The 14,698-nt window shown below is 43.7% G+C and overlaps 1 protein-coding gene across 10 annotated transcripts in view; it reads left to right on the top strand.

The window, feature by feature from the left end:
* Positions 1-245: 245 nt before the first annotated feature.
* Positions 246-14,698, top strand: part of TNRC18 (trinucleotide repeat containing 18) — a 91,034-nt gene continuing 76,581 nt past the window's right edge. For 6 of the 10 annotated variants that reach the window (XM_030576808.1, XM_030576806.1, XM_030576805.1 and 3 more), the window contains exons 1-2: positions 3,716-4,134; positions 6,152-6,481. In XM_030576808.1, the coding sequence (XP_030432668.1) occupies positions 6,277-6,481 (205 nt within the window). In that variant the 5' untranslated portion in view covers positions 3,716-4,134; positions 6,152-6,276. Of the gene's footprint in view, positions 423-3,715; positions 4,169-4,227; positions 4,412-6,151; positions 6,482-14,698 lie in introns of those variants that run through there. The other 4 variants (XM_030576801.1, XM_030576802.1, XM_030576803.1 and 1 more) reach the window with 4 other exon arrangements.

Genomic DNA, 14,698 nt, shown 5'->3' with positions numbered 1-14,698 from the left:
AGAAAGGAGCCCATGACGGCTGCTACGTGAAAAGAAATGGATCAGATAAGCTCCGTTGAGTTTCTGTACACACAGTTTAGAAGAAAAAAAAAAGTTGACTAGCACAACTCAAAACCGAAGGGAGATGGGAGAAGAGGGGAAATCTTGGGTTTGGTGGGTTGTATAGATCTGAAAGTAAGAGAAACCCAGACCTTATTTTTCTGGGTTGAAAGAAACCGAAAGTGGAGGGGAAGCCGCAGAGGAAATGGCTCCCTCTCTCCGCCTGATTCGAATCATGGATTTCTGGGGTTTAAATATTTAGGCTGGAAAACCAGTCACAGCCACACAGCACGGTAGAGGAAAGCAAAGGGTTTAAAACATCGCTCTTTAGGAAAGGGTTTGGAATCTTCTCCCCTAGCCGAGCCCAGCAGCTTTCCGCAAAGGTAACTTTATTTAAAGGGATTAAATACTAACCCGGCAGGCGGCTCATTGCCCACGGGCTCTCATATATTGGGGAGATGGGGGAGAAAAGTTTCAGAGAGGAGGCTAACAGGCTTTTACAGAATGGTGTTTTCTCCCCTGGTACTCCACCCAGCCTACAAGATGGCTCCCACCCAGCTGGTATCTATCAGCCCGGCTGCACCAAAGGGGGGAGGGAGAAATCCACGATTTCACTAGCAGTGGCAAAGATCAAGGCAATTAAATATTTGCTACAGGATAAGGTTGCAGTTGGCGATGGAAAACTAGTTCCTATTTAATTGTTTTTTTTCCGAGGGGGGAAGGAAAAATAACCCACCTAGTATTGTTCACAGCGGAAAGCAGCCCGCGTTATGGGATTTGCTTTGCATTTTCCCCTCCATAACAACATCTCGAAAGCCTTGTCCGGGTAACCATTTGCTTACATATAATGCTATTAAAAATAGCTCCAAGGCTCTTCTTGCGTTGAGAGTTGGCCTAGTACCTTTTTCTCGCTTAAAGCTTTGGGGGGGTTTGGGTGGCTGACAAAGCGGGGAGTGAAGGGGAGAGAGAAAGATTGATCAACAGAGAAATCGCAGCTTTAATGAAATGCAGATTCCCTTCCCCACTGATGAGAAACACACTTGAAAAATGCAAGCGCCATTGGCAACCTAAGGACAAATAGGCAGAATTTTTTATTAGCAACTAAATGATTTATTGCATACATACCCCACCGTCACAATTACAGCGTCTTGTCGGATCCGGGTGTGAAAACATTAAACATTTATACAATATGCGTTTAAAGCCGCATCAAAGCGATTAAGCCATTCCCCCCCCCCCCTTTGGTCTGCTAAAGGAGAACAAAAAATGAAACATTCCGAATCCCGGAGCTGAGAAGTCCAAAGAGGATGGTTTGGGTGGCTCCTGCCTTGATCGTTAGGGTATTTATTAGCGGTGGATTTTGTTTGTTTGTTTAAATTGCATTGAGAATTTGCAAGCTTTTCGAGGAATAAAGCGCTATTTAAAAGAAAATAAGGCGTCAACTCAGAGGGAAGCTGTCACTCATTGCTGCTCCAATGATCATTCAAAATCTCTCCGCATTCTCTTCAGGCAGCCATAAGCCACGGACTTGCATTAATTTTCTTTGCAATCGCCTCCTCTTCCCCCTCCCACCAGGCCGCTCTCTCTGCTCGCCCGGCCTCCCCCCCCCCCCCGTTTCTTCTTGTTGATCCTTTGGCTAATTTGGGATCAATCCACTGTTGATGAGTCCTGGTGAAATTGCCGTCCTTTCACGGGGGTTTCAGAAGGCGCCGGGGTGATATTTGGATGAGATCTTCTTTGCTTTAACATACAGAATTGTTTTCTTTCCTCTTGGCTCATGACTGTTTTAGGTTTGGGTTCCCCCCCCCTTCCTTTCCTCGCCTCTCTTCCCTGCTCTTCTGCTTCCAAAAGAGGGCAGCCTAGAAACCTGCTCGCTACGGTTTGACTATGGGCAACTTGAAACTATCCTACAGGACTCGACTTTTTTTTAATTTATACTGGAATTAAATTCGATTTCCCCTCCCCCTTTAAATACCCAAGTTGTGCGGGGAGGGAGAGTTTCTAACTGCTTGAGGAATTTCAGGACTTCTTGGTTAGAGGAGAAGAGGTGGTTCGACTGATTTAAATGCCTAAACTGTTAAATCTAAGGCTTTAAAAATAAAATAAATAAAATAAAATGAAACCGTGGAGCAGTGAATCCAAAACCGGGGTAACAAACCAAAGCTGTTTGCAATATCTCTCGCTAACGCGCGGCAATGGTTAACCATTCCAGTATCAGGGTCTTTCAGATCGCATCTGAAGGTTAAAAGGAGGCAGGTCTCGCTTGCTGTTAAAAATAGTTTACACGCTTTTTCGAGAGGAAGGTGGCTGAATTTTGAGACAGGGTCTCTGTTTACACGGGGCCGTGTGTGTGTGTCTCTCTAAAACAAGGTATGTTCATCTTCCCAGGCGGGGAAAACAACAACACACCAAGGCAGTGTGCAAACGGATTGTGCTGAAAGAGGCATTGTAATCTCAAATGCAGAGTCGTTTGGTTACTCTCTCGGCTGCCCGCTGCAGCTAGCGGAGCACGTCTCTGCAGCGCCGGGTTTCTCCCACCTAAGCAGATTTCGCATGGGGAGGGAAATACCGTCTTTGAAACTCACCACGAGGTGGAAAAAACAGAGCCAGACTGTTTATTAAAACGGGGAGGGAGAAGGGTCTCGTAGGAGCCCTGCAGTGAAATGCAAATGAAATGAAATGTCAGTTGGGATTTTTGACCACAGATCATTGCTCTTTAATTGTGTTTTCAGCTCGGATTTTTTTTTGTTGGGGGAAGGGGGGGTTGTTTGCCTTCAAAGGAGCTATGTAAAGGGACTATTGACTCTCCTCTAACGTGCATTTATTCTGGGATTATTTTAACCAGCCAGGCTGCAGTTGGTTCTTATTACCTACGTTTCTATAGGAACCTCTGTTGAAAAGGTTATTTATACACACACTCACCGGCCTCTCGAAAATATTAAAGAGTAGCTGCCTTCGATTACGGTCTAGTGAAGGATTCGGTCGTTTCTCCCCCAACCCAGTAGCCACCCACCCCCGCTGATCCCTGCAGCAAACAGCCCCAAACTCCGGCTCTGTCCCCCCTCCTCCCAGTCCCGTTAAGAACAACGCTCTCTCTGGGAATCCATTAAAGCTCTGTTTGAAATGATAAAGGGGGTGTTTTTTTTTTAAACAAGCTGGGAAATATTTCCCAGTAGATCTGAGTAAAGCCCCAGCTAGCAACTGCAGAAAGAAGGGCGAGGGGAAGAACATACTCCCCCCCCATCCCATCCTGCATTATTTGCCCTGGATGCTGCAAGCTTATTTTTCAATCAGAACCCCGGCCCCCGATCCCTGAAAATAGGGGACTTTCGCTAAATGCAGCATTTTCACGAAATAGAGCGAAATGAAAAGAGCCGAGCTCCAGCTACAATCACCTTCTATTTTGATCAGTCAGCCCAGACTGGGGGAGGGGGAGGGCAGCCTTGAAACGGCCTCCAAAAATTCTCACCACCAGTTTTGATCATTCAGCCCTGTTAGGGGAGCCTAGAAACCGGTCGAGTCCTTGGTCCGTAATTGGTTTTATAGGAATGGCTGAGGGCCAAAGTGTTTACATGAGGGTGAGTGGCAGTGCGAGCAGCCAATGGGAGACTTACTATGAAATTTTGGCTGGCCAGCTTGGAGGGGGGTGGGACGGGAGGAACAATGCTTGTTTCATTGCTAAAGAGGTTTTTTTTTTTTTTTTTTTTTTAAGATCGAGCGAGAGGAACTTGAAAGGGGGTTTGTGTAATGTACCTTTTCCAATCGCGGGCTGTATATGGAGATTCTGAATTCTCTAAACCAGCGCTACCTGGATTTTATTAAAAAGCAGAGACCTCTGGAGCAGGAAAGCTGGATTTTAAAGGAAAGCAGAGAGCTCGGTGCCTGTGCTGCTTTTTCTTTCAGGGTGGAGGAGAGGGTGAGACCGACTTATGGACTAAAAGGACATTTTTATACCAAAAAAAGGCAAGGCGGGCAAAAAGTACTGTTCTAGCTTGGATCTAATTTCGGAGTCGGGAGGAAAGCAAAGGCAAAGAGCTGAAGAATGCCAAAGAAGGGAGTTGCATAGAGGAGAGAGGCGGATTCTTCGGGGCTGGAAAGGTAGAATTCTCCGAATTTATTGTTGTTTGTTGCAGTTAAGTTCACTAGGTTTTGTTTGCGTTTTTGGTGAATAGGTTTCCTATGGGATCCGCTCCCCCGTCATCCTCCAAATCCCTTCCCATAGTCTAGTTCGCTTTGATTTCACCCCAATTTCATTACTTAAAAGCCCCCCTCCTTTCTCCACCCCCTCCCCCGACACACACAAATCGAAATTAAAATTAAGGTTTCCAGAGCAACTCCTCAACTTCTCCTTTGCTGATACAGGCTTGGAAAGGAGGTAAGAGAGAGAGATGTTATGGTTATGGGCTGTTTTTAATTAAAAGCAGGAATGCAGCCATTTTAACTGCGTTTAAGAGGAAGGAAAAGTAAGGTTTTGAAATTGGAACAGATACATTACCCCCCCCTCCAAAAAAAAAGAAGCAGCTAGAATCAAAAGGATCAGCTAAACTTGTCCATTTTGTCATGTTATTTCATTCCACCGTAAAATAGACCATTAAGAGGAGGGTTTTAAAAAAAAATATGCAGCAACACCCCCTGCTTAAAATGGAAAGCATGTAGCTAAGGATGTCCAGTATTTTTTTTTTAAACATAAGTAAAATTTTCATCTGGTAACCAGAGGAAGGGAAGAGCCACTGCTTAATAAAGTGTAACTAAAACCAGGCTAAAAATAAGAAACGAAGCTGGAAAGAAAACTCATGTTAAATGGCGTTTGAGTGTTCTGGGCAGTGGATTCCCTCTTTAAATTCTGTGTCGGTTAAAGAGGGGTGGAAATAATTTCAATTTATTTCAGATAATTCTGAGTATTTGCTCTCGAGAGAAAACATGGAATACATGAGATTTCTTCGCTTGATCTGGGAACCAATGCTCACTAGACAGCTTGAGTACCCTTTAAAACATATATATATATGGGAATGATTGCATGATATTGAAAATAAATTTTTTTTGGGAGGGGACAGATTTAAAATATTCTACTTCCCTCTACCGCCCGTTTTCCCTCAGTAAATTCTAGCTATCTTAACATTTTTTAACTGAAAGGTGATGAGTATTTACGAAGCAAAAGAGGGTTTTCGAATTAAGCATTTTTTTACTGACTAATTTCACTGGCAAACAAGCCGCGGTTTAGAAAATATGTAAGAGTATTTATTCCTTAGTAAACCAGTAACTGAAAATGAAACTGAGGATAATACTGTTTCTAATAAAACTGTGCCAAGATGCAGTCCCATCTCTAGGTAATCTCCGAATTAAAATTATATCGTTGTTTTTTTAATCGTGTGTTCAGTAATAAATCCACTTTCACACAAAAGTGTGATTTTTAAGTGGATTAAGGAACACCAGTTTAAAAGCCAAATAATAATAATTTTAAAATCCCCAGCTGCGTGTACCTACTGCAGTCCTCAAGGGCTAAAAAGTTAAATATTAAATACTTTCAGGATAAGATAATGGGTAAATGTATAGTGGGACGTTTTAATCTGTGGGAAGGGGAGGTTTGGCGGTTTTGGAACCTGAAGTTGGTGATTGTGGAGAAGAATATATACTGCGGTGGCTGGTTTCAACCAGATTCGTGGGGCAGGAGAGTCTGGAATGCCGGAGTTAGGCTTTTATTATTTGTCAAAAATTATTTTAACCCGATCTATCGGGGCTGGGTGAACTCCCCCTTGGTTTTGTGGGGGTGGGGGGCGCAGAGAGGAAGGTTCTCTTAATTAAACTGAATTCTCTCTGCTGTTATTGCAACAAAAAAATCGGATTCTCCCAAGCAACACGGAGGTCCTCTCTCTGTTAAGCCCTCTCCTGGTCCCCTTCAAGGCGAGGAATTTTTTAAAATATGATTTATATCGTTTGTTTGGAGGGGAAAAAATCAGCCCAACTTTTGGGTGACCTGTGTATAAATCATTTAGCCTTCGTTTGCAAACAAAATGACTAATCGCGTGAGTGAGGTTTGGACGTGAGGGTGAATTCACTGGAGGGACGGTAAACCCCCCGCCCCAGCCCCGTGTTTGTGTCTGTCTCTCCCCTGCAGGGCACTCGCCTCGCCAGGACCCCAGCACCCCACCGCGCCATGGGACGCTTTCACACCTTAGTTTTAAAAAACATCTGAACGGGGGGGAGGGGGGGAGATAAAGTCAACTCGGAGTCCGCGAGTGGATGATGGATGGCAGAGATTTTGGGCTTCCCCGATCTTTTCCCCCTCCTCTGCTGTCCGGGCTGGCCATGGAGAGTCACCGAGTCGGACCCGCCAGCGCAGCCGGGCGCATCGCTCCATCAGCCGGCCACATGGCTGCGGGGCTCTCGACCCCTCTGGCACCTGGAAAATACCTCGCATCGGGCATCAACATCCATTCCCACCCGGGTAAGGCGCTTTGCGGCCCCTCTGGCGGTGTGTGATTTAAATCTCCGAGTCTGAGCTGGAAAGGAAAAGCCCCCAGCCCCTTGCAGCGCCCGGGAAGGGTGGGTCCCGGTTCGGGGGCTCTAGCTCGCCCTGGCGCGGGACGAAATAGACCCGATCCCATTATTTTTCTCTTCCCAAAACGTTTCCTTTTCCCGAGGAGGAGGAAGGCTGGCGCGTGCGGTGGGAAGTCTAGGGAGGCATTTCAGTGTCGGGGGGGGGGGACTTTTTACTTTCTCCCCCCTTGAAGAAACTGACCTGAAACGCGTTCCATGATCTTCTAAAATGTTCTCCCGGCTGATAACGTTTTGTATTGAAACCTTTGAAACTTGTCTCGTGATCTTTTACTTTAAACAACCCCAAGATTTCTCCCACCTTCCTCGAGTCCTGACTCCTTCCCCCCCCTTTATTTTTTTTAACTTGCTCGATTACACTTTCCCCCAAAAAACTATTTTTTTATAAAACTGAGACGAGGGAGAAATCTTCGCTTTTTCCTAGTCCGGATTTTTGTTTAAACAAAAGGATTACCAGGTTTCTAGTCTAAATACCCCCCCCCCCAACATGTAACAATTCATCACATTTATTTTAAGCATCAGATTTAAATTTTCTGCCGGGAACAGGATTAAAAAAAAAGTCTGAATCCTAATTTCAAGACAAGATCGCTCTCTGGTTGGTTTTCTTGTCTTGTAGATGATCATTTCAGTGACTGAGAATCTTGTTTAAAAAAAACCCCCAAAACTACCAAACCTGTGCTTTTCAGCTGAATGGCAAAAGAGGTGCTACCGCAGGGGTGGGAGACAGGACGGGTTTCCACCCCCAGTTTCTAAGCAGGGCAGTTACAGAGTCGGAACACGCTTTGTTTTGCTAAAGTCTGTTTGTGTTAGCGCTTGAGATCTCTCTCTGCTTTCATTCCCCAGCGTCTTCGTGGCGTCCTGGGAAGCTCTTTAAGTAAGGCAGGATTTTTGGGGGGGAGGAGGCAGGGGGATTCAACAACCTCGAAAGTAAATTGTTTCATATAGACACCAGCTGGATTTTAAAAAGCAAGGAAACTGCCTGGGAGGAAAAAAGGAGAAAGGCTTGCTCTTCGGGAATGCATCGCCTATAAATACCCCCAATGTACCATATGAAGCCAACATTGTTTAATTTTAGCAGCCTTATTTATTTGATTGCATGGCGGAGGGGGGTGTGAGTGTGTGCGTGTACACAAGGAATGCAAGCTACGAATGTCAGATCGAGCCTTCCTCTTTCCCCCTCCTCCAGTAATTTATTGTCCGGGTTTTGAGCTGCAGCGGTAGTCGGTTGCTTTGGGGGTGATTCAAGGCAGATGAAAAGTTTTAGTGTTCTCAGAAATTCCCTGCTCCCAGACCTCCCCTTACTCCTTGGAGGGAGAGGGGGAAGGGGAGGCAGTCAGAAATAACACAAACACATACACCGCTTTGTGAATCCCTGGGGCTAGCAGAATGTCCAACTTTTGCACATTAACTGAGGCTGCATTTTTTGTGGTTGTGCGTGTGACTCTGTTAAAAAGCTGAGTAGCTGGAAGTGTTTTTCTTTTTAAAACTGTAGATCGAAAACTGTGGTGTGGAGGGGGTTTTTACGGTTTACGCTCTTTTAAAGAATCAATCCTTTACCAGCCTGATGGATGCAATTTCTAAAGTGCTTTGGGGCTATTTCTTATTAATACATACAACCTATTCTCAAGTGCCTGCCTCTTTTAAATAGGGTGTTTTGTGTGTGTGTTTAAATTCTTATAAGTCAATATAGCTGGGAATCGGTCTGCACACGTGCCCGCCAACTGTTTATTTTTCTTTCACTGCGCATTTTAAAATGTTGCTTTTTCAGCTACTTCGTGTTGTGTAGCCTGTGTCTGTGGACTGAAAGGCGGTTGCTTGCAGTCCAACGCTCAAATATTTCTTCAATTTACATTTCTTTTTTTCTGGGTGTGGAAAGGTGACTCTAAGTTTACTTTAGGCGTTGGTAGGGGACAAGTTTTGCAATAATAAACCTGCTTTTCTCCACGGCCTCATGGAATGAATGACTTTGAAATTTACAAACCTGATTGCCAGCATCTGCAAAGAAGGAAGCAGTCCGCATCGAGGGAAAGATTTATTGGTTTTAGAATAGGTGGCAGTGCCAATTTTCCAGGTGCTAAAACAAGAGGTGTAAAATGAAGAGCAATAAAACGAAGCACATGGGCAAACACCTCATTTTCCAGCACCTCCTGCTAAGGCAAAATGTAATCTCTCTAAAATTGATCTCCCTGCCTAGACAAACAGGTTGAGCCTAGTGTACCAGTATTCAGTTTATTTTATTTTTAAAAGCCATACAGACATGTAACTCTTTGCTAGAGAGGATGATTGCAATTACCTTTCCAACTTGTATTAATAGAAGCTCCCCTTGCTTGGGCTATCTCATGAAATAATTGCTTGATGTTTACTCCCCTTTCCTCTGGCTGATCCCAGAAGCGTCTATAAATCTTGTGGCTCTGAGGTGCAAACGCTGTCCTTTGAAAGGGGGTTCAGGTGGAACGTCCCCGGGGCTGGTAATCCAGTGGGGGGATCTTATTTAAAGGAATTTAATCTTCTCTTTTCCTCAAATTCGGATTTGCCATCTAAGCCACTTCCAAGATAACTTCCCCATCAGCCTTCCACAATCGGTTTCCCTGTACTCCCTCACCAACTCTCTACCCTGTATTACTATTAACAAAGCTTTCTCATCCAGGTTGGCTACAGTAGGGAGTGGTAATTCCCAGACAGGCTAAATTGCATTAAAAAGATATGTACAATTAACAGTTTAAACTTCCATTATGCTGTGGCAGTTGGGAGACAGGGATATTTTACGGCTTTAACAATTTCATTTTAAATGATGATTGCTTCCTGCTATTTAGAGCCTTTTTTTTTTTAGGCTGTCATTTTAAGGTGTTGAATGAGGGAGGGGTAGCATTTTAACAGAGCATCTTAAAACCAGTCAATGAATAATGCAGGGCTAAAGAAAGTGACTGCTGAATCCCTCTCCAAGTCATCTTAAACTCAATTCATCCTTTTAAAAATAGCATGATTTACCATGCTTCTGGATCTAGTCCTTTTAGCCCACTGATTTAAAAATTCTTTGCTGTGTAGCCTTTCTTCACTAGAAAATGCGGAGCTGAAGGACCCTGTGCTCTGGTCAGCAGAGAGTTGCAGGCAGCTGTCTCTTCTCTTATGTATGCATTTTTCATGCGAATTTGCCAATAATCCTAATCCATTGAAGATTTTTGGGGGGGGGGAGTGGGGACAGAAGTCTACTGTCTGATGCAGTACAGTGTGGGTTGTTGCAGTTATGGGGAGGGGATACTTACTAGGGCCAGTGAGAAGGTAGATCTGGCTTCTCTGCCATCTCAGGCCTGGGGCTGGCAACAAGCAGTTCCTAGGGGTTCTACATGTCTTTGATTTTTGGCTTGTTAGAGATAGGCATGTCATTCATGTGACTTTTGGGTGGCAGAGGACAGGATGTCCATGCCAGCCAGGAGGTAGCGTGATGCCTTCCTAAGGGTCCTGCTAAATGTCCGTGAAAAGAGTTAGGAAGGTGACGTTATGCAATGGGATCTCATCCACAGCAGCAAAGGAGTTTGGCAAGAAAGAGGAGGTGTCCTTTAAATAAAAGAGAAGGTAATTGCCATCAATGATGCCAGATTGCAGAGTCCATTAATACGCTTGCTTTTCGTCTCTGGAGACCTGGATTCAAAATCTGGTGGGTTATTATTGGTTTTTGCCTTAGGTCACAAGTGAAATGAGTTTAGTGGTCTTGGCTTAATCCACAAAGCAATTTTAGTTCCAGCACAAAACCCAGAGTTAGTGTGTTACTGTTGGCAATCTCGGCATAGGAAAAGTCTGAGACTGAACAGCACGGGCCGATGCAGGGCCATGTTGAGAGAAACTTGCCCAGCACCTGACTATACCAAAATGTACCAACCTCCCTGAAAAACAAAACAAAAACCTGCTTTTCCCCCAGTGTTAGGGTTATTATTTTGTATATCTGGTGAATGCTCTTTGTAGATATTGCTACATTCTGGTCTGAGGAACTCAGTTTTCTACTGTGTTCCACTAAGGCTTCCTTAATCCACAAAAAGAGACTTAAGTCTTAATGGCAAGAGAAATTCAATATTAAATAAAAATTGCTAGCTTGCCAGCCAAAGAAAAAAGGCCCAGATTGAGGGAAGAGAGGCTTTTATATTTCCACGTTAAGTATCTGTGTCCGGATATAGGAAGTGTGAGAATTTTAAAATGGATCAGAAACTGATCCTATGTACACTATTGCAGCGATTGGCAAGAAAATCTGTTGCACATATTTACTGAGTATGAGACATGGGCCTGCATAAAATTGATAATTTTTGCTAGCATAGCTTCATTGGTTAGGAGCATGGGTTAAAAAAAACCCAAAACCTCTCATCTGACATAGCTGTGCCAGCAAAAGCCCCACATAACTGCAGTTATACTGGCAGAAGTGCAGTTTTGCTGATATAAGCTGCGTCCACATAAGGAGTGCTTTGCTGGCGTAGCATCTGTTACAGCCGTACTGGCCAAATGCTCTTAATACAGACCTGGCCTGTCGTCTTCTCTGCCTGTAAATTGCCTATCACACTGTTTAGTGCGAGACAAATGGTAAGAAATAATAACCTGTAACCTCTACGCCAGCCTGCCGCAAGCTGGGATTGGGATGTGAACTCTAAAGTTATCCAGTGCTGTAAAGTCAACTGATCAGCTTAGTGGTTCAGCACAGGTATTTTTGTAATTATGATACGTTCTGGGAAAATTTCATTGTGTTCAATGGGGAAAATTTCATTGTGTTCAATGGTCCTTGAAATCACACTTCCCCTCTGGGTAGCCTGGTGGGTCTGGTACTGTGGAGTGCTGGCTTGTAGTGTAAAACAAGAAGGAATGTTAGCTGACTAGAGACCTGCCAGAGGTTGTATTTCTCCCTCGCATGCCCCTCCCTTGTCTAAACTAGGCATTTTTGACCTAAACTTACCAGTGCAGTCCCCCCAATAGCAGTGCTGGAGAGAGGCACTTGTGCAAAAAGAGCTCCAGATCACCATGATCTAGATGGACGCTGAACAGGGTTCATGCTTGAACCAGTCACGTGCAGCCCTGGCTGCTAAACCCAGGGTTGCGAGTTCAATCCTTGAGGGGGCCATTTAGGGATCTGGGGCAAAAATTGGGGATTAGTCCTGCTTTGAGCAGGGGGTAGGACTAGATGACCTCCTGAGGTCCCTTCCAACCCTGATATTCTATGATCTGTTGCAGTAGCAGCACAAGTGGAAAATTCTTGGCAATGCAGTCTAGGGTAGGAACACCCCCTCTCTTCCTCCCCTCCCCACACACTCACTGTCTGGGTTACCAACTTGTTGACAACAAATAGCTGAAGGTTGACAGAGGAACAGTGACAGTTCTGTGTCTCTTCACCCCAAGGGGAAGTTGTGAATATGGTAGTTAGGCCATGTATTTTGTCCCCTAGTAGGTTTTTTTAGAAATATTTAGAGCATGCATTGGTAAATTACTGTGCAAGAAGAATAACTGTTTTGTACCTAAGAAGGACGGGAAGGGATTGAGATTCCCTGACCTTCCTTCCCTCCATTACCAACTTTTCCATCAACTTAAATTGAGATAACTTCAAAGCTTGCAAAGCCAGAGAATGTGAAGAATTGGCTTCTCTGTTCCTGCACTAGTCTTCATTTCTGGGAATGACCCTGGTGACAGTCATTGTGAAGCCATGTCTACATGAAAGAGACTTGAACTGATGTAACAAACACCAGTACAGAACACTAGTGGGACCCCTCCTGTAGTTGCAACAGTCTTGCTTTTTAAACTACACATGTGTAGTTATCCCAGGGCAAATTGACCTGTTCTAGACCATCTGCATAGAAAGGGCACCAGCATGTATGTCACTGTGTTATCTAAACCTGTTCACACCAACTCCAGGCATTGCTGGTGACCCCCTGATCCCTGTCGACATTAGAGCGTTCATCATTAGAACTACCACTGTAGTTGAATAGCTAGAGGAAGGGTGGGAAACTATTATAGACTAGCCCTCATTGCTCCATTTCACAACAAACCTATTCCTTTCCAACACTTCAGCTGGTAGGGGAATGGAACTTGTTGGAGGGAAGATGGGGAATGAAGCTTGCTTGTTGTTTAGCTTTTCTAGTATAGCAACTTTGGTAAGCAGAGCGGTTGTTTGCAAAAGGGAAATTCTAAATTTCATTTCCTTCCTAAAGACTGCAGCAATGTTCTTGCTGGTTTATAATTATAATAGTGGTTATTTAAGGACATTAATTTAAGGTTCCTCCAACAACGTTAGCATGCTGCACTTCGGGGCTTGGTCTGGACTAGCATTTAAAGGTGTGATGGTAGAATTAGCTAGCTAATGGGATCTAACACCTAGCTCTAGTCAAGACAAGTTGTACTTAAGCAAATGCTAAACTTGTCCAGTTACAGCCTGGGTGCTCCACTCTCCAAATTTTGACTTCCCTAGTTTGGCAGGTGCTGAAGTACAATTTGCAGTGTTTTTTGTCCAGTTTTAGGAGGTGTTAGCTAGCTCAGTCTAACAATACAACCATACATTGGTTGTACCAGTGTCTGGCTTAGATGCATGGCTTAACCTAGCACTGTCATACAATGTATACCTTAAAATATAAGGGATGTGTGAGCTTGCTGAGTTAATATTACTGTAAGAACCCTTGCGTTTTTGCTTTTATTTTAATTGTAAAACTTTAACTCAGTTTTTGCATGTATCTTTTTAATAAAAGAGGGTAGGATGCAGGGAGTGTGGGGGCCAAATATCTGCACTTAATGATGGTAACATTTAAGGGGTCCCAATTAGATTGTAAAGTTCACACCTCCCTGAGATGAATGAGATACGAGCGGAGAGAGAGAGAATCTTTTCTGCTACGGTTTGTCTGAAAATCGTGCTCTGAAGAGGTGGGTTGTCAGAGCAGCCTGTCATCTGTTTGCATAGTGATTGCTGCATCTTACCAACAGGGGTGGGGGACCCTTTAAAGAAATTCAGGCAGGTCTAGAATTGTAGGAATACTGCTCAATGCAGCAAAATTTGCAGAGATCTTCCTAAGATCATCCAGCCCATAATTCTCATCCTCACCATTTTCTCTTTTTTTCTGTTGTTGAGGCAGAATTAGGAGAGATTTTTGTTGTGTAGATTTCAGTGCAACATTTAATATTTATTTTTAAGTGTATCAAAACTGCCCTTTTATAAACACTAACCCTCTGGTGCTATGGCTGGATCTGTGTAGGCGTGAGATTTTCTGCACCTATCAATTGTGGGATCGAGACTCCCTTGTGATTTTTCTCCAGTCTCCAGATTTTTCACCAGTACAAACTCCCTTTTTACACTAAAAGAACAGGACTACTTGTGGCACCTTAGAGACTAACAAATTTATTTGATGCTCAAATAAATTTGTTAATCTCTAAGATGCCACAAGTACTCCTGTTCCTTTTGTGGATACAGACTAACACGGCTGCTACTCTGAAACCTTTTTACACTAGTACGTCATAAGTGCACTGGGGGAGTAAGAGTGGTGAAAAAAATCCCTAATGTAGACAAGCTTCCAGGAGTGGTGTAGCAGTGAAAGTTTGGCCCTCTTTCCTTAGTGTCACAAATGATCAGCTATTGCATATGCAGTATGCTTCTCTTTTCCTTTCCTGCTGTTTTAGATGATGATTATGGGAAACAAAAGGTGATCATTTTGGTATCACTCTAAATCAGGGGCGCATTGAGGAAAAAACTGGGAGGTGAAGGATGATTCTAAACAGACATTGCTGGGGACCTGAAGAATTTTAGTGTTCTAATGTAGCAAGAGTTGAAATGTTGATAAAAGATATAGGTGACCTTGGGAACAATTTTTATTACAAGCATCAGTAGTGGCCAAAAGAATCATTTTAAGGGAATTGGAAAATTGACAAACCGGCTGAAGATTGTGGGACTGGTACAATGAAATGAGTGATGTGGCAAGTCTGCAAGAGATATGGTGGTGTTAGAGAAATGACTGAGGGAGAATTTTAAGGAGATTTTGGACCTCCTTTCTAGATCTTTATGCCTGATACCTTCAAAAATGGTCACAGTTCCATATATCTAGCCATCTTTTTTTATCCTGGTATGTTATTAAATGTTAGATAATATATAACTGTC

The sequence above is a fragment of the Gopherus evgoodei genome, chromosome 10 (assembly GCF_007399415.2).
Source record: "Gopherus evgoodei ecotype Sinaloan lineage chromosome 10, rGopEvg1_v1.p, whole genome shotgun sequence".
NCBI classification, from domain to species: Eukaryota; Metazoa; Chordata; order Testudines; family Testudinidae; genus Gopherus; species Gopherus evgoodei.
Note: the sequence above shows the minus strand (reverse complement) of the source record. Positions and strands in the feature narration are given on the sequence as shown.